Raw genomic sequence first — 18,685 nt, forward strand, 5'->3', positions numbered from 1 at the left:
TTATCTGTTTTCTGTGTTTTGCCCTTGAAGTCTCCCACAGGCGCTAAAGTGTGTGTGATACATGCATGCAGCCTGGATATCATATACAACTTCAGAATCTTATCTCTGTATCAGGCTCAACCTCATTGGCTAATGTGCTTTTTTTTAAATGTCTAAGTAAAAACAACCCATTAGCAAAGCCATGGAGATTAAAACAAAGAGGAGATAATGTGGGAGCATCACTCCTCTGCGTTTCACCCCTCACATCTCCTGCCACTCCTCCAACGCTGCCCTTCTGCCTGGCTGTGTGAGTCAGAGTAATGTGTTTCAACACAACTGACTCATGCAGCCTGAAGTCATTCAGAGGGATTCTCACACACAGACAGACACAGACCTGCATTTCAAAGTCGTACATCTGGATGACGCATTATTGTACAGAGGTCACGCTGCGAAAGATAAACACTGAGGTGATTGTGTGTCATTTGAAATAAGGGGGTCCGTCCCCCTGTGTGAGGTCGACTCTGAGTATTTTGAATGACCTCATGTCATGCGTAATATTCAGGGTTGCATAATACACATTTTATTTTGGATTAGGGTTAGGTTTAGGGTTTGGGTTAGGGTTAGGGTTATTACACATTTATTTTAGATGGTTAGGGAAATTATACAATTTATTTTCAGTTAGAGTTAGGGTTAGGGTTATTACACTTTTTATTCTCAATTATATATAATTAGGGTTAGGGATATAGTATTACACATTTTATCATAGAGGAGGGTTAGGGTTATTATTAAAAAAATATTAGGGTTAGGGCCATTATACATTTTATTGTATAATAAAATGTATAATAACCCTAAAATGTGTCATCTAATGTTGCCTAACTGGTGACATGTTTGTTAGAAGTCATGAGCGACCTTCAAACTGTCTCACCATGTGTTGTTTTTTTTCAGTTTAGACGTCACATGAATTCATAGGCGACAGGGTTTTTCATGCTTTTCATGCTGTAAATTATCTATGAAATGATGCAGCTTCCCTCTCAGACGGCTCCTGTCTCTCTCTCCTCTGGCCTTCATGGCATTCATAAAGGAAAACATTGATGGAAAGGCTTGAGACATTCGGCCGTACTTGTGTGTTTTTTCTCACTCTCTTTATACGCACCTCTTAAACATGAGAGAGCATAATCAAGCTAACGTCATTTAAAAGCAGCAGCAGGGTCGGGGAGGTGATGATGATGATGATGAATATTAATCATTTAGAATCAGACGGCTGAAGTAGAATCTAAGTGATGGTTTCTGAGTGTGAAAAGAGTGAATTCTTGTTGTGTCCTGCTGTCGTACCCACTATTTATAATGGAACTAGTGATACACGTGGGTAAGACACTTCCATGCATATACACACCTAGAACCAAAATACACACTAAGAGGTGGTGTCACCCTAGAGGGAGTCATTTGTGCTGGCATGAGGTCAGCGGGAAGCTTTTACGGGCCGTTATGTAACCGACTCACCATTCCTGGAAAAGCATTGGTATCTTTTGATCAAATTCTACCCCACTCTCCAGTAGCTGCTTCCTATGAGTTGTGGGCTAATTGTGTCATATGGGTTTGTGTGTGTGTGTGTGTGTGTGTGTGTGTGTGTGTGTGTGTGTGTGTGTGCGTGCGTGCGTGCGTGCGTGCGTGCGTGCGTGCGTGCGTGTGTGTGTGTCCGGTTGGGCAGAGGCCTTTCTTTTCTTGATTGATTGTTGTCATCTTGGTGGATTATTGAGTTAGCAGTTAACGTGATAGGCTTACTACAGCGGAGAAAACACACACACACACACACACACACACACACACACACACACACACACACACACACACGCACACATGCATCTCCCATGCCCATACACAGATTTAATTCAATGACTGGTGGAAATATTTCAGGGGAAGAGTGCCTGGCCACATGTAATGAATACATCTAGGGATGTGAAGTACGTGCGTGGGATTGATGAAGACTCTCATTAGCGCTGTTGCCCTGCACTTACCCAGGTGCTCATGCAGCTTCAAGTGTGTAACATAGACAGAATAAGAAACTGTGTTTAAAGTCGTCCCAAACACAGTTTCAGTTTTACTTAACTTTCACATCAGACTTATTTTACACTTAAGTGCTTCAGTCCAGTTTTATTTTCCTCTTGAGGGTTAGAAAAACCTCATGTAAATGAATCTCCTGCCTGTTTAATGATCTTGATTCTTCCAGCTCCTGCTACACCCAGATAAGACCCTCCATCCACACCAGCCATAAAATTACACACAAAAGCTCTTTAACAGATTTAACCATCTCTGAACTGCTCCTTTGTCTGGAGGAACTACATCCTGAGAGCTCCGTTCCACGATACTCAACATCAGATCATTGACTATTCGTACCCAAATTTCATTTGAGTTTTTATGTGAAGGACTAGTATTTAAAGATCCACCCAATTTATGACAAACTGAGATCAGATAAAGATCTGCAGTATGCTGTGAATGCTTTTAAATTATTTATGAAGCTGTGGTTTATGGCAAGGACACAGTTTTTACTTGTCTTCATCCGACTGTCATCAGTATGATCATATCACATTTACTGTGTGTGTTATCTTTACAAACAGTTTGTCTGGACTTACTCAGGTCAAGAAATTCAATGAAGTTATATATAGCTGTACAGATGTTTTATCTATAAACATGTTTATCTGTTTTATCCACTGCCCATGGACAACACTCATCTTACATACCCTAAAATCTCATAGAAATTTGGCTCAATCTTTTAGCTGCTTGGAAAGTGTCTCTCGATATATTTGTCACAATCAATCCTGTGGTTTCACATTGCTTTGTCACCACAGTAAAAAAATAAAATCCATATTACCATAGCCCTGATAAATGTGGATTAAAATGGTCTTTAGATGTCTTCATGTGTTGGGGTCTCCTGTGATTGCCCAGATAATGGTAATGCCCACTTTTAATCAGCAGAAGATACGATCATTTATATCATTGATCAGGTGTAAAATTGCCTTTCTCCCAGTTTGTCCTTCTTGAATTTGATTGCACCAGGACATTAGACTTGATTCCCATTAGCGCTTTGCCCCATGGATTACAGTATGTCTTTTTAAAATGCAGTGTAATTATCTTTGGTGTTCATTCGTGCATACTTATGAAGAACCCCACACAAGTTACCAAGTCTAAAAAGTTCAGCCAATTAAATTGCAGCCTAGCTGCACCTCATCTTCACTTGAGTTTATATCGTTAACTTAACCCAGAGCCGACCTGAAGATGTGCAGCTCCTTTTTACTTAATTCGTTTCCTTCCCTCCCGTCCTTCGGGGACTGGACAGAGGTTACGAAAAGGGAAGGAGAGGAGCTCGCTCACTTTTTGTGTGTCGAAGGGGCTTTTCAATGGATTTTATCTCATCTTTTCATTCATCAGTTATTTTGCTATCTGTGTTTTTTTATAATATCCAATTCATCTCAATTTTGTTTTGCAGCAGTTGCTCATTTTTTTATGTTTTACCTTCCCTTCCACTGGACCAGTCCCTTATCTTTGAATTTCTAAGTTATTCCCTGACTTTCTTACTACAGTACTTGGTGCAGGTCCCAGTTCGCTCATCGCCTTCTGCTGCTTCACGCTGTGGCGTTATTGCCCCTCGCCCTCTATGGAAAGGAGTGTTGGTTTTTAATTATCACTCAGAATTTGATCAGCTCCCTCTCCTGCCTGTCACAATGTCTCATCGTGTTGCTGGTAACATTTCCATTACATTAAGAAGAGCAGCCATGGATGTCGATTGAATGTGTGTGTGTGTGTGTGTGTGTGTGTGTGTGTGTGTGTGTGTGTGTGTGTGTGTGTGTGTGTGTGTGTGTGTGTGTGTGTGTGTGTGTGTGTGTGTGTGTGTGTGTGTGTGTGTGTGTGTGTGTGTGTGTGTGTGTGTGTGTGTGTGTGTGTGTGCCTGGTGGTGCGTTGATATCATTGCAGCAGAGGCGACATTCTTCCCCGCCTCATCCATCTTCAAGCGCTTGGCTGGAAATGACATGTCAACATACGGCGAAACACAACGTTTCTTGACACACAAACACGCACACATGGGTACACAAATATGTACGTGAAATTGAATCGGCAGTAGAATTCTAATTAAATGATTTTAGTACATTCTTCCTACTCCTGTATTTCCTCCCAAACTGCACGGTAATTGAGTCGGTGCAAATAGTGACTCAATCTTAAACGTTCAGGCTGATTTGTTTTCTTGGGCTTTTTTTTTTTGCTATTGAACGAAAATAAAAAGAGATGGGATGTGTTTAATGAATTAATCATGTTTTCATTAAAAAAGGATTGGCCTGAAACTGTAAATGTGAATGTAGGAAGTGGAAAAGCCTAGCCTGTCTGGGTAAAAGAGTGGAATTTGTCTTTTCATTGTGGAAGGTTTTAACTCCACTGCATGCCTCTGTGTACGCGTTGTTTGCAGGCACATATATTCATTATTTTCATTAGTTCTGTGATCTGTGCATTACACACATACTGTACAAATAGTGTAACATCTATTTTCTGCTCTTGGTTTGTTACACCCTGGCACTTGGATTATTTTGATTGATGTCATGCCTAAAAAACACCAATTAAAGATTAGAGGTATAAATTATAAACATGTTGCATCATGCACTTCATTTTACACCCAGATTATTCACTGTCATGGCAGAATTGAGATGGACTTGCCCTATTTGCCCCATACATCTTAATCTGTCCTCTTTAGAGAATCTGGATGACAAAATGTCCAATAAATTGCAGAAACTTCTGCCTTCCAGGAAACATCGAGCTGATAAAATCTGTTTTTCCTTTCATTCCTTTTCACTGTTCAGGTGTTGGCTTTAGAGAGACAGGTGTTTGACTTCCTGGGTTACCAGTGGGCCCCGATCCTCGCCAATTTCTTCCACATCATCGTCGTCATCCTTGGCCTCTTTGGGACCATCCAGTACCGGCCACGCTACATTGTGGTGGTGAGTACACGTGACTAAAACGTGGTAGTGTGTGTGCAAGTCCAATCACTATGTCGCCTGCTCCTCTTAGTCCTGCTAAGCAGTGTCACATGACTTTGGGTTAGTGCTTTGTATGTAAATCTGAATGGACATGTTTTTGCCTCTCCTCTTTATTGACCAAGTGCTCCACACTCTCTGGTGCAATGTGCTGCACCCTTAAACCACTCTAATCCCATGGTAATTAGGGCTAATTAATGAGGGTGGTGGGGCTGGGGGGTGTGAGGGACTAAGGAGCTCATCAGATTTATACTCAGAAATGAGTTTCTAGACAGAGAAGGTCATTCTGAAAAACATGCTGCCAAGCTTGTGGGGTTTTTTGCATGAAAACTCCACAGTGAAGCTTTTACAAACGTACTTTTATGAACCTCTGGTTTTTTTTTAAATTTTAAATCATAATCTTATATAGGCAATAAAAGTCTACTTCTAGCAGCAGTGGCAGAAACACAGATGGAGGTGTTAACGACAGGGAAATATTGGGAGAGTGACAATGAGACAGAGGAAAACAGTAAATAAAGAGAGACAGGTGAGATGAAGAAGATAAACTGGAGCCAAACTGGAAAAGATGAAAAAAAAAAAAACCACAAACAAAAGAGGCGAGAATCAAATAGAAAATAGGAAGGAGACTGAAATATAGCTTTTGTCTGCTGACAAGTGGAAAATGTCGTGATTCAACATGTATGTTTTTACAGAGGTGCTGTTTTGCCCTCCACACTTACATTTCAAACACTTAATTCATCGTGACTCAGACGCTTTCACAATCTTTCGCAGTGATGACTCTCTCCTGTCAGTCGATGTGACTCCTTGTCCATCATCGGTTGACTGTCTCACGTACATTTTTGTAAATGTTTGGAGTCTCGAACGAAAACCTGCCGTTCCCGCAGGGCCCAAATAAACTTTGTGAACTTACCAGCATCAGACTGAGATTTATTTATATGTAAGTTTTTTCTACGTGTCACATCAGGTGTGTTTGAGAGAATGTGTGTCAGTGGGAGGACGCTGTCCACTTCCTTTGCTTTGCCTGGAGCACATGAAATCAACTTTTCTTCAGTAGCTTGTCGTATCTGCGTTTCCATGGAGCTAAGCTGTCTGTGTTTCTGCCTTCCAGTATACAGTATGGGCTGCTCTGTGGGTGGCCTGGAACGTCTTCATCATCTGTTTTTACCTGGATGTAGGAGGCCTGTCCAAGGTGAGACCCCAGTTTTTTGAAGATCATTTGTCACGCATCTCTCAGCCAGTCAGGTATTTCTGTCTGTACGGCCATGACTGTTCTTATCTCTGATCAGAGCTGAAGGGTGGTGGGTGAAGCCTGATTCATATTCTTGTGTCAAACTGTTTCATCATACTGAACATGCTGCTGGGTTCTCCTCAGACATTTGAAAACCTTGTGTTTTGACGTACACTAATTCCAGTGAAAACACTAATTTTCTACTTGACTATTTGAGTTTTAAAGAGTGCAGACAAATAAAAAGCTTCTATTAAGGGTGGGATGTCGCTCATAAACTTGCACAATAACGTACCATACAGCATGTTGTTACGCTCCAGTCTAGGGTCGGTAACACAAGGTAAGGACGATAATATGGGAAGTTATCAAGACTGTTAATACTAATAAGTAAGTGATAAGTGATATAGTAAGAGATGACTATAGACCCTGCCTTTTAACGTTAAGAACACATTCACACACCAGTCACTCGTGGTGGCTGCACATGGACACAATGACTGCTCAGCGTTAGATCTTTTCTCATTTTGTATTTGTAAATTTAGCGCAGGCAGTTAGTTTAAAGTCGGGTTGAAAGCAGACTACATTTTTCAGTCACCCAAACAACTTTACATTCTATGATTTACAAAACAGCAGTTCCCGGTGCGAAATTTCTCTACTCATTGTGAATGAGAGAACAATCCCAGGAGAATGGAGACAGGTGAGGACAGTAATGGTTCTCGACATCATTTGTGTTTGGCAGGAACGAAAAAACCTCTTTTCTTTTATTCCTCAGAGTTACCACATTATATTCTGATCTTTTGCCAATGTTTTTATTACACCAGACACTTCTGCTTAAATTTAAAAAAAAAAATTCAGTATAATTCAGGATTCTAGAGCTTTATCCGTGCTGAACATACATTTCATATAGAAACAATGTGAGCCAACAATCTAATAGGAATTGACTGCACACAAAAAAATCACCCATATCTGCATCGCCTCGACAGACATGATAATTTGTCCTTGTTTGTGTCTCTGCCGACATGGTGAGGTCAATGACCTCCTTGTTGAGTTTGAAATGGAAGCTCACATCTCAGTAGGTAAATCTCACCCCGAGCTGCGACGCGTATGAACCAACACTTAGATTTACGCAGCCTGTTAATTTGCACTCCCTCTCTTCTCCTGTTAACTTGTCACCTCCTATTTATTCTAATCTGCTTCCTTTCATCGTTTCTCATTTTTCTGGGTAAATATTACGTTTTCTGTCTTGTCCGTTTTGTTTCAAACCCGACCCGTCCTCGCTGTTCATTGCTGTCTTTTCTCCTGCCTGCCTCCCTATTGAGAATAATGAATTCATATAGGCCACATGCATTTCACACCAGTTAGGACAGCCAAAATGAAATTCAGAAATACCTTTCCAAGCTCACCAGACTTCAACACTTTGTGACAGAGCATGGCTTCATCAAATGTGTCCGTCTATCAGTGTCCACTATGTGTGTGTGTGTGTGTGTGTGTGTGTGTGTGTGTGTGTGTGTGTGTGTGTGTGTGTGTGTGTGTGTGTGTGTGTGTGTGTGTGTGTGTGTGTGATTGTGTGCTCCTGCATGATTCCTGCTAGAATAATGAAGCTTCTACCGGCCAGCTGCTTGAGGCTGAGGCTGGGCATTAACCCGACAGATGGAGCCAGCCTGGGCTCCCAGTTCTGCATATGGTAGCCAGGAGGAGAGCTGGCTAATGGAGCTCGTGCACACCCACCACCACCCACCCGCCCAAGCTGCACTCACACATGCACAAGCAAGCTTTTCACAAAGCTTAAGAGAGGTCTCCGGCACAGTTTATCATAAATCACACCCAACTAATTTAGTCTGGCTCACCTTGAACAATGTCGTCAGGACCATTCTGGAGTGCGCGTTTGTATGTGTGTGTGTGTGGGTCGAAGCGGTGTGTGTATCAGTGCTCGAGGGTGCAGCTTGTGGGAGTCATATGCCACATGCTCCGTCACCTCCCATTGATCCCTCACCCCATCCCCCACGGTGCAAGACAGACCGACAGACAGACCCCCGCTACACCTCTGTTTTCAACAGTCCCAGTCATTCGTTGGCTGTTTTTTCTTCATCCCCTTTCACTCTGCACACAACGGCAGCCGACACACACACACACACACACACACACTCTCTCTCTCTCTCTCTCTCTCTCTCTCTCTCTCTCTCTCTGGACATATCTGCATCACAATGTCCGATTTCCAGAACGCTCTCTTGCTTTTCTATCTTGGCATTTCACATTCTTTAATTTATGTATTTGAAATAAGATGCAGAGAATTTACACTCTGATTCTCAGAACTGAACTTCTTTTGTTTTTTGATCTTCACAAAAACAATGTGCAAAGTAGGACGTTGATTGTTTGAGTGCCAGTGATAGGATTTTTTTTTTAAAATGTTTTTATTAGTGAGCGTGTCTTCTGTTTCTCTGCCTGTATCATCTTTGTCTGTGCTTCTTTGTTAAAGAGCTGCAGTGAATTTTTCGTGCAGGTGTCCAACAATGGTAGGAAGCATTGCCTGATAAAGAGGCATCTTAATGTTGTCAGAATGACAATGGGCTTACAGAACAGTTGGTGCATTCAGGCTAATCACATGGTGGTAGACTGTCTTGTTAGAATGTTTAATGACTGGAGTCATTTAGATTTAGATATCTGACCCAGAGGTTTATTGGTTTCCCCAGCTATTAAATACATAAAAAAGAAACTAAGCCTAAACCGATGTGATTAGGGATATGAAAGGATTAAAATTCAGTTTGACCTTATGAAATCCTTCCAAACACCAAATGTTGCCCCAGAGTGACTGAATGGGTTTATACATTAGTCATAGTTGTCAGTGGCAGTCTGGATTCATTATATATATGCCTGCACTTGTTCTGTCTCAGAGATGTCCTGTTTTGGTTGCCAATAAAATGATGTTTTTAACTATACATAACTACTTTAATTCATCAGACAGCTTAAAGAGAAAAAAACCCACTACCTAGGGCTCGTTTGGTTGACTGACAACAAAAACAAAAGAGTTCTGTTTGATGACTTAATTCTGTTTTCAGGAATATTAAAACACTTTTTTAAGCAAAGGCAAACAGACAGTTTTGCTGCTGTTGACATTGAAAGGAAAAAAAATGCATATTCATATTCATTTACCTCTTTGTGAACTTTGTCCAAAACACTCCCTACTGCACACAGTGATTGCAAACTTACTTTACAGAAACTAGCAGGCCATCTTCCTCATAGTCTCCGCAGATCCTCAATCAATATGCATCTGCTGTGCATGCACTGCATTTCTGAAATGTAAGTAAATGCAAATTCTGCTTAAGTTAGAAGTGTCAGCAACACCCAGGCAGCAGCTCAGCTTTGTACCATTTATATCATTACACAGCAAACTACCTATCAGCATTTCAGACGTGATTAATCATGAACAATAAGGTTGTGATCACTTGATGTTTAGCCTCATGTCTCCAGCGATTCCAGTAACAGGACCGTGTCTAAATATGTATTGATGTTTGTTAAAGACAATTGTTTGAGCAATATCAGCAGACTAGCTTTGAGTCTATGATATGGGATTGATTTTTTTATTTGGCATCCATTGGAGTATAACAATAACACTCCTGACAGTAAGTTGCCAAAAGCTTCTTGAGTATCGACTGCTGATGTGCTTTGGGCTTGATTGCAGCTACAGCTTGGACAGGGATGATTTCCGTAGCCCGCAGGCTCAATCATTGGAAGCTGTCAAGTCATTAGTCTTCACCATCTCACTTGTTGACCTTCAGCTGCCCTTGTTTTGTTTTGGGGGGTTTTTTTAACTCTGAGAAAACGACAGAGCAGTAAAGAAGTTGTCAACACGGAGACAGAAATCTGTTTTTGAAATCATATTAATGTTGCTCAGGACTTATGTTGCAGTTATTTCCAGTGACTGCACAGATCTGTTGTTGGAATGTGATGCTGTTACTGATATATCGTTGAAGCGTGGTTACAACTGTGAGTGGAACTAGACAGGAATCAGAGATGTTTCCTGACAACACTCTGTTAATAATGCATGTCTTGTCACCGAGGGGCAGATGCAGGGTTAGATTGCTGTATTGGGATATTGATTGGTGTGAGCCTCTGTACGTGTGAGCCATATGGCTGTGCACAAATTGAACATTACCCGGGTTTGCAGTGACCCAAATCTGTAAAAAAGGTTGAAATTTCGATATCAAAACTCTGCAGGCTCAGATCGACTACAGTTTATGTACACACAACAAGAACTGTATCTGCTGCTGTCACTAGAATGGATCAGCACCATCTCTCATTACACCTTTGTAGGGTTTATACAGAATGACAGGACAGAACTAAGGTGCAAAGGTCCTGCCTGTTAAAATTTTGCTGAGAAATTCGCTGTGCCCAGAGGATGAATCAGTAATGAGCTTTCCCCCCTGTGATGTCCTTCCTACCCCCATCTTGAGGTTGACCTTTGTGACTTGACGAAATGTTTAGACTTTTTCATGGTTTGACGTGAAATTTGATGCAGACGTATCAACTTGCACCAGCACTGTCATCAGGTCTGTATTTAAAGCTGTCCAACCCTAGTTTACAACCAGATACCCACAAAACTAATGACATCCCAATCAGTCTCAACTCTTTTTGTTTTGTCAGTGAAGGTTCTCATTCATCCAGGTCATGGTTGTCCAAATTTGTTTAAATCAATCCACTGGACTTTAAAAACGTTCCTTGAAGACGTTTCACTTCTCATCCAAGAGGCTTCTTCAGTTCTGGTGGTTCTCTCATTCAGAAGAAACTGAAGAGGCCTCTTGGATGTGAGGTGAAACGTCTTCAAGGAACTTTTTTTAAGTTCATTGGGTTGATTTAAACAACTTTGGATCTTCTTGTTGTGTTTCTAGTTCCAATTATCATAATGTTTGCTAACTGACACGCAAAAGTAAACTGGTGAATATCATTCTACCTGCTTCTCAGCACCACGTCAGTGAAATACATTTTCAGTATTTTACCATTCTGACATTTGAACGTTGCCCAAAGCATAGCTGTACCTACTTAAGTTCTACCTTGTAGGGCTACTATCACAGCTTGTTAGAATGTGGATGAACCAAACCTGTTTCAGCAAAAGCAAACAGCCATAAAAACATCTAGCGTCTACGGCATGCATCCAGTAATACTTCGTCTGTCTCCTGTTCAACACGGCTCGCTTCTAAAAAATGTATGACTGGAACTCATAACTAATAAATAGAGTCCAAACAAAAGAAGTAAACGCTGTTTTCCACTTTCAGGGCAGTGACCTGCTGACATTTAACATCTCAGCCCATCACTCCTGGTGGAGCGAACATGGACCGGGCTGTGTGAGGAGAGAGATGCCGCAGGCTCCGGGGGTCCGCACCACAGAGAGCCACTCCTACATCACTGTCATGGGCTGCCTCATGGACTACCAGTACATCGAGGTCATGCACAGTGGCACCCAGATCGTTGTGGCGGTGAGTGTATGTTAGCGTTGTAAAACTGTTCACATGCAGGTACATTCATGTGTCGACATGTCACGGAAACTCATATTACATACTTAACACCAGCGGCGGCGTGACTCACTGCAGGTTTCATTATCCACAGCAGTTGGGACATGATAGAACGCGGCGACGCTTTTGTTTGTCTTTGAGATTCTTCTTTAACCTGAGTGGTTGGTTATTTTGTCTGTCACAGCCTCCCTTCCTCTGCCCCGGTGTCTGAATGAGAAATTGATGTGTTGGTTTGTGGAACTGAGACTCAGACCTGCCAGCTGCTAATCGGTGACTCAAACACTGGAAGGACTGTTTTTGTCCTCATGAATCAACTAGAAACTCACATCCACACAGCGACCACGCACACCTGCACAGTTGTGTGTTTCTGACTAACCTGATGTTGGATGGGGGTCAGGAGCCGCTTATTTTCACTGTATTCAGACGTGGCTATGACATACATTTACTCATAGTGGCATTTAATTACACACAAACACGTGTTTGTTTATATGTAACCGACAGATAGTGAAAACTTTCACGCTTACTATAATTTCCCTTGCCTTGTAACACCTCTTAAAATAGTCTTTTCAACTCTCGGTTCTCATTGTGCTTCATTATCTTTCCTACCGAGTGAAAGGAAACGGTCAAACCCATAAACGCAGTTTAAAGGTTGAATGAAACGAAGCTGAAGATAACGCGATATCCGTTTTGTGTTGTTAGAGGGTTTTCAAGGTTGCAGTGAGAGGTCATTAAATATTTAGCTTGGGCATGTTTCATTAAGATGAAAAATGTGGACCCACAGGCTGGTAAAGGAGGCATCAGTGTTTTCCTCCTGCTCAGATTCATCACCAGATCAAGTCTGTCCTGTGTTGTTCCCCATCACTGCTACAGTTTAAAGTGGAGGTAACCTGGTGGTACTGGCTGTTATTGTATGTTTTATTGGTTTTCCAGCAACTGATTGTGCTTTTACTCTGAATGTTTTTGTAGTTCTGTGAATTTTTCGCATCATTACCCCTTCCAAGGAATTGGGTGCATCTGGATTGTAATGATCAACAGTTGTTGGTTTCATGCACAATGCGCCATCACTTTTTATTCTTTAAAAAAAGATGAGAGTATTTTACAATAACACCATCCACTCTAATAGATTTTGAACTCACAGGATAATCATCTAAAAACACATTTTTCAAGGGATTCAACAATAAATTATAAAAATTAAATTTGTCCCCAGGAAAATCTTTCCAAACTCTGCTCTGAAACAAATCAATTAAAGGATCTATGGAAAAGAAAATTAATTCAGCAACCACCCTTATCCTGTTCTTTTTTTGCCTCTTCTATCCATTCACACAAGCACTTCTTGCCCCTCTCCAGCCTCCCATCATCCCGTATTCTTTTTTACTGCTGTGCGCTGCCTTTGCTGTTAAATAAAACACTTTGATATGGCAAAATATCTGCAGTGACATGAAAAGTAGTCAGAAAGAAAGGTATAAGAGAGAGAAAGAAATTGTGCAAGATGTGATTTTCAGTTTGCATCTGTCGACGTAACTCGTACGAACTAAAGGGTGTAGTCGGATTTCAAGGTGCTGTCAGAGCTCCTGGGCATCTCATAAAATCACTGACGTTTATGCTGTCTCTCTATTTCTGTCTCTCTCTCACACACACACTCACACACACACTCACACACACAGATATCACAGTACAGGTTATTGCTGCCACAGGCAACTCTTTCTTCTGTTGCCTTTCTGTTCCCTGGAAACCTGCATCTGGACGATTGTGGAGAAGTTGGTAATTGGAGGAAAGGCAGCCTGCGTCATTCTCTCATTCCATTGCTCATTTCCGCTTTTCTCATTCCACTCATAATCTCCGCATTCTGCCTCTCTTCCCTTCTTTTTATCCTCCCCATTCTACACTAGTTGCCCTTTATTTGATCAGATCGCCACTAAGTTAAATGACTAAACATTTGGAAGTGTTTTCATCCTATACTTTTTTTTCCCTTCTCTCATTTTGTGTGGTGCTTACATGACTCTTGTCATGCCAGTGTGGCTTGTTTGAAACTGACAAATAGTTGCCCCCTGGCTTATTAGAAAGGTCTCCTCCGAAGGCTTGGCTTGGGCAGACCCCAGATTACCGCTCGGGGGCCATACCTCCCAAGAGGGCGTGTTCTGTATGCTTTGTAATTGCTCAGTTCAGTGACGTGAAAAACCTTCACTCATCCAAGAGGTCAGCATATTTGCTTTGATAAGTCCATTAATCCACGTTGTGCTTTTAAACTCTCGAATCAAACAACCATCATCTGCATAGAGTGCATTTTTTTCTTTTTTTGTTCAGTTTCCTGCGTGCTGAGATACTCAACTTTGATATTCTCCTATTTGAAGTCTATTCCTGTGTTTTGAAGCAGTAAATGACTATGCATTGTCTGACACACATAAAAGCATTCAGTATTTCCACAGTATATCAGCAAATATATTATATTATCCCTACACTGCAAGTTGTACAGCATTTGCTTCAAAGGGTTAGACTTTGGGAATCAAAAATTTTACTGTGCTGCCAAAAACAGGGAGGAGACGAGAAACCCCCGAAGACGAGAGGACAGACAGATTTTGTCCCTAACAGGCCGTGAATGTTGCGTCGGACTTCTCACACGGGACACCAGGAAAACACTGGACTGGCTGCCATTATATACTTCAAAGGCTTTCCTGCCAAGAGCTGTAATTTTTAATCTGTATTGCAGAGAAAGGGTTTTTCCTCAGATTAAATTTACTCTAATATTTAGTTTTTAAACTTGTGAAATAATGAGGGAACAGAAGAGAACTTGGAAGTGGAAAAACAAGCAAAATTATGAAAGTAAAGCTTTTTCCATGCTTTTTTTTTTTTTCTTTTTTCTTGGTTTATGTGTCCGGACGTTTTGTGAGGCTGTCTTGTTTGCCTTCTCTCCATCTGTTTCCTTGGTTCAAAGAGCCCAGTTTTTCCCCTCGACTAAGCCAGAATTCATGTCAACTTCCTTGTGTGTTTTTTTTTCCTACATGGGATAGCAGAATGCTTTTTTTTTTTTTGCACTTATTTAAAATGAAAGATGCAGCTCGGCACCGCAGACGCTCTCTACGTCTTGTGTCTATGTGTGTGCATGTAAAAGGGGGCTGGGTGGGAATAGAACAGGTGGATGTGGTCTCTGCAGCCCTTATCTCATCATGTCTTCTCATTAAACATGCAGCTGCCACCGACAAATACACACACACACACATACACACACACACACACACACAAACGCCTAATTTTCTGCAGAGATGCCCTCTCCTGCCTTGTGTAATTAACCTACAAGTCATCTGCACCATCTCTTCTCCCTCATTCTCTCTGCTCTTCTTATTTCCCATGAGAGACAGTTTCTATGAATTCCTTCCATTATAGGACACTAACGGATTTCTTTTTTCTTAGTCAACCAATACTGTCCTCTTAATTAATTTTTAATTAATTTGGCTTGTAGATCAAGTCAGATACCATCACTACAACCACACGCAATGTCACCAGTTGACTTTAGAAAGGAGGCATCTAAAGTCACCACATCAAAATGTTAAAAACTATAAGGCAGCATTCAAATGTTGTTCAGTTGTTAAATGATCTTTTGTATTTTTGTTTGAACAATTGATTAACTGCCTCTAAAAGATCTGCAAGTTTCCCAACTTCCTCTAAGAACAATAAAACTTTAAAGAACAATAAAACTTGTCACTAAACTGTGACAAGTTACGTTAGCAGTTGTGAAGACAGAGATATAAGTAATGAATACTTCAACAAAGCAATAAGCTGGATCTGACAATGCATTTTTAACAAAGAGCCAACATCTAGAAATCTCATCAAGCATCATTTCAAAGGCGCGGTGCCAAAAGCACTGTGTTCAAGGAGTGAAACATCAAGAGACATTATTAGACTAAGCCTCCTAACTATGCCATAAAAAAGTCAGTCGAGCACAAAGAGGGAACTGTGTTCCAACTTGATTGCCAAGCAGAATACCTTCACAAAATAATTGAAATCCAAAAATTGGCATCCATTCACTGCAGACTCTTGCTGCTTATAAAGCTACGTAGATGCAACCAGAGACTGAAAAGCCTTTAAGATTTCACTTCTTATAACATAGACTGTAGTTGTTCAAAAGGCTTGGCAGATATATCAAAATTAATGACTTTAATTCATTCATCCTAGTTGTGGCTGAGATGACTGCACATTTCTACTAATAAAGATTAATGTGGAGTTTTTTAATGACTGTACATCCTGGTTATGTGTCTTCATGCATTTGCACATCCAGTATAAGCACGACCTTCATTAGCCTATTTAAATGCAGGTATCTTTCGTTTCTAGATGAGTTGGCGGCTTTACTCTCATCCACACACAACTGAATGCCTGAGCCTTAAACTTCTGTTACCCCTCATTATCTCTGAGAAAAACACAGATAATGCTGAACTTTCACAATCACCTCTTTTAGTTTCCTCTACAACATAGTAAATAGTAAATGAAGACCCAGCGGAGAATATCTCTGCTTTTGATGTTTTGCCACATCAAACACTGTGATCTTTGGCCTGTGGTTTCTGTCTTGCTTCCTTTTGTTGCCTGACCAGATCACAGTTTACTGCTCAGTAAACTTTTGCCGTAGCCCCCATGCTACGTTGCTGCTTCATTGTGCCTCACAGAAGCACGAGGGTCATTGTTGTTCAGCCTCTTTGCATGTACGTAATAACAGTGCCAAATCAATGGGAGAGAGCCAGCCAGATCAAATGGGTCATGTTTTGATTGTGCATTATTTTGCAACCTGCAGCCAGAGTGTTTTAAAAACAGCTAGAAGTTTGTAGCTAAGAGAAAATCAGCCGAACATGTCTTCACCTTGGGAAGATGGAGCAGGGTCTGGAATCTCCTTACCCTCTAAACACTGAGGATGAGCTCAACCACTGTGTGATAGGCAATGAACTGATGGTTTTGTTATTTTATTGTCTGCAAAGCCCTGCTTTCTGCATATGTAAAATCTAACAATAGACACTAACACTACTGTTAAATGCAAATCTTTTTGTTGGCATAACACCAGATACTGTATAGACATCACTCCACTCTTCCTTTCTCCGTGTCCACAAACATATACGTGGACATAAAAATGAGTTTTTCATTCCAATGTTTTTAGAGCAGTAATGCATTAAAAAAAAAAACACTTCAGCACTCATCTTTAAAAATTTGCATTTCCATCCTCCCCCAAACACAATCTTCATTTAAATAAAAAAATCAAAAACACAACAGAAGTTTACCAGTTTATGCAAAATTAATTGCCGTGTCAGTAGCTGTGGGGTGAGAATAGGAACCGAATATATGAAGTGACTGAGAGTTCAGATCGCAAGGCAAAAAAAACACCAAATGATTGACAGCTAAATGAGTTGGCCTGGTGCGGTCTGTCCTCAGAGACAGAGTTCGAGCCTCTGAGGATATGTGGGGTCTTTGTGAGCTTAATTAATTTGACATTACTCTAAAGTGAGTGAGTGAGGGAGAGATGTGTGAGTCTAAGTTAAGGTCGTTTAATATGCAAGGGAGTATAAGTGGAAGTGTCACTTTTTATTGAGGACACTGCCCAATGATGGCAAAGGACAGAAATGCCTCAAGCAAACCACCGAATGTTCCCTTCTCTAATCTTATTTGTGCTCTGAAAATTATCACAGTAATTATACAAAGCCTTAGAAAAGGAAACTATAAGACAAAGTGATGTAAGATGGTAATTTCTCAGGTTGGGTAAAGATGTTCCAGTTCTTTCAGCTTCTAGACTGTCTTGTTATCAGTAGTTATCAGGTGAGGAATGAGAAATGGTTATTTTCCAAGAAGGATTTGGCATCGTCGTTTTCAGGAATCTTCTTGTGTGATGGATTTGTTTATTCACAGCTGCTATTTATAAGTGTGTGTGGTGTTCATCCAGAGGGCAGCAGCAAGTCATAAGATTCAAAAACGTCTCCCGGCGCGGTTCCTGTCATTGAACTTTCTTTCACAGGGATTGTGTGATATCGTTCTAACGATCATCTCTGCCGCCTGTGCTATTTTAAACTGAACACAAGCTTTGGTTTTAAAATGCCATCCAATCGTTGCACTAGTAAATCAATGTAATATGTTACAGTCGTTCCTCGAGATACGAGCAGCTCGACATACGAGTTATTTGAGATACGAGATGTTACTCTGTCCATAGTTTTTTCGACATACAAGCAGAGTACGAGATGCAAGCCGTGCTTCAGGACACTTTTGTGTTTCTTTAAATATGTTTACGTAACTTATGTGTAATTAATTTTGCACAGGCAAAATATGCATGCATACATTCTCTTGTATCCTTTTAAACACATTGGGCAGGCAAAATAAAGGTGCAGTCTCGCCGATTAAGATTTCCATAACTAGATTTTGTTGATTAAAATGTATGTATGTAATGGCTGCTTCTTAATTTCTTCCAGTCCTGTCCTTCACACATTCCAGAGAATCTGTAATAAATGATACTTCAGGTAAGTTGATGCCAAGGCGAGGTATGAGGGATCGCCGAATGTTTGATGAGTACAAAAATGAGGCGTGTCTTTGTCTGAGGTATCATATACACAATGACAAAGATTGTGGATCCTTTCACGGAGTTGTCGCAGCACAAAACGTGAAGGGCGCTGGTGTGAGTGACACTGAAATACAATCCAGGAGCCTGTTTGCAAAATGTGCAACTTGGGATATCCAACGTTAGATAATGTCGTGTCATACTAATTATGATGAGCTTCTTTCACCAAACAAAACCTTGCTTGTTCCTCTGAAGGTCAGTTCTCGCTCACTGCCACCATGAAATGGACTGAGTGACTGCAGGTTGAGTAACACACCTCGGAATTCAAAGACTTTTCAACAACAAAGGCATATATGGCAACAATAGCTTGATCCTGTGTCAAAAAAATCAACAGGTAAACGCTAGAATCCCTCATCTCATTTTTGATGCGCTTCCGCGT

At 40.9% G+C, this 18,685-nt stretch overlaps 1 protein-coding gene across 1 annotated transcript in view; it reads left to right on the plus strand.

Annotated features, from left to right (window-relative positions):
- Positions 1-18,685, plus strand: part of nkain4 (sodium/potassium transporting ATPase interacting 4) — a 41,675-nt gene that overhangs the window by 10,406 nt on the left and 12,584 nt on the right. The window contains exons 2-4 of the mRNA XM_068338120.1: positions 4,824-4,961; positions 6,106-6,186; positions 11,490-11,690. Of these exons, the coding sequence (XP_068194221.1) occupies positions 4,824-4,961; positions 6,106-6,186; positions 11,490-11,690 (420 nt within the window). The remainder of the gene's footprint in view (positions 1-4,823; positions 4,962-6,105; positions 6,187-11,489; positions 11,691-18,685) is intronic.

Source organism: Antennarius striatus, chromosome 2 (assembly GCF_040054535.1).
Source record: "Antennarius striatus isolate MH-2024 chromosome 2, ASM4005453v1, whole genome shotgun sequence".
Classification (NCBI taxonomy): Eukaryota; Metazoa; Chordata; class Actinopteri; order Lophiiformes; family Antennariidae; genus Antennarius; species Antennarius striatus.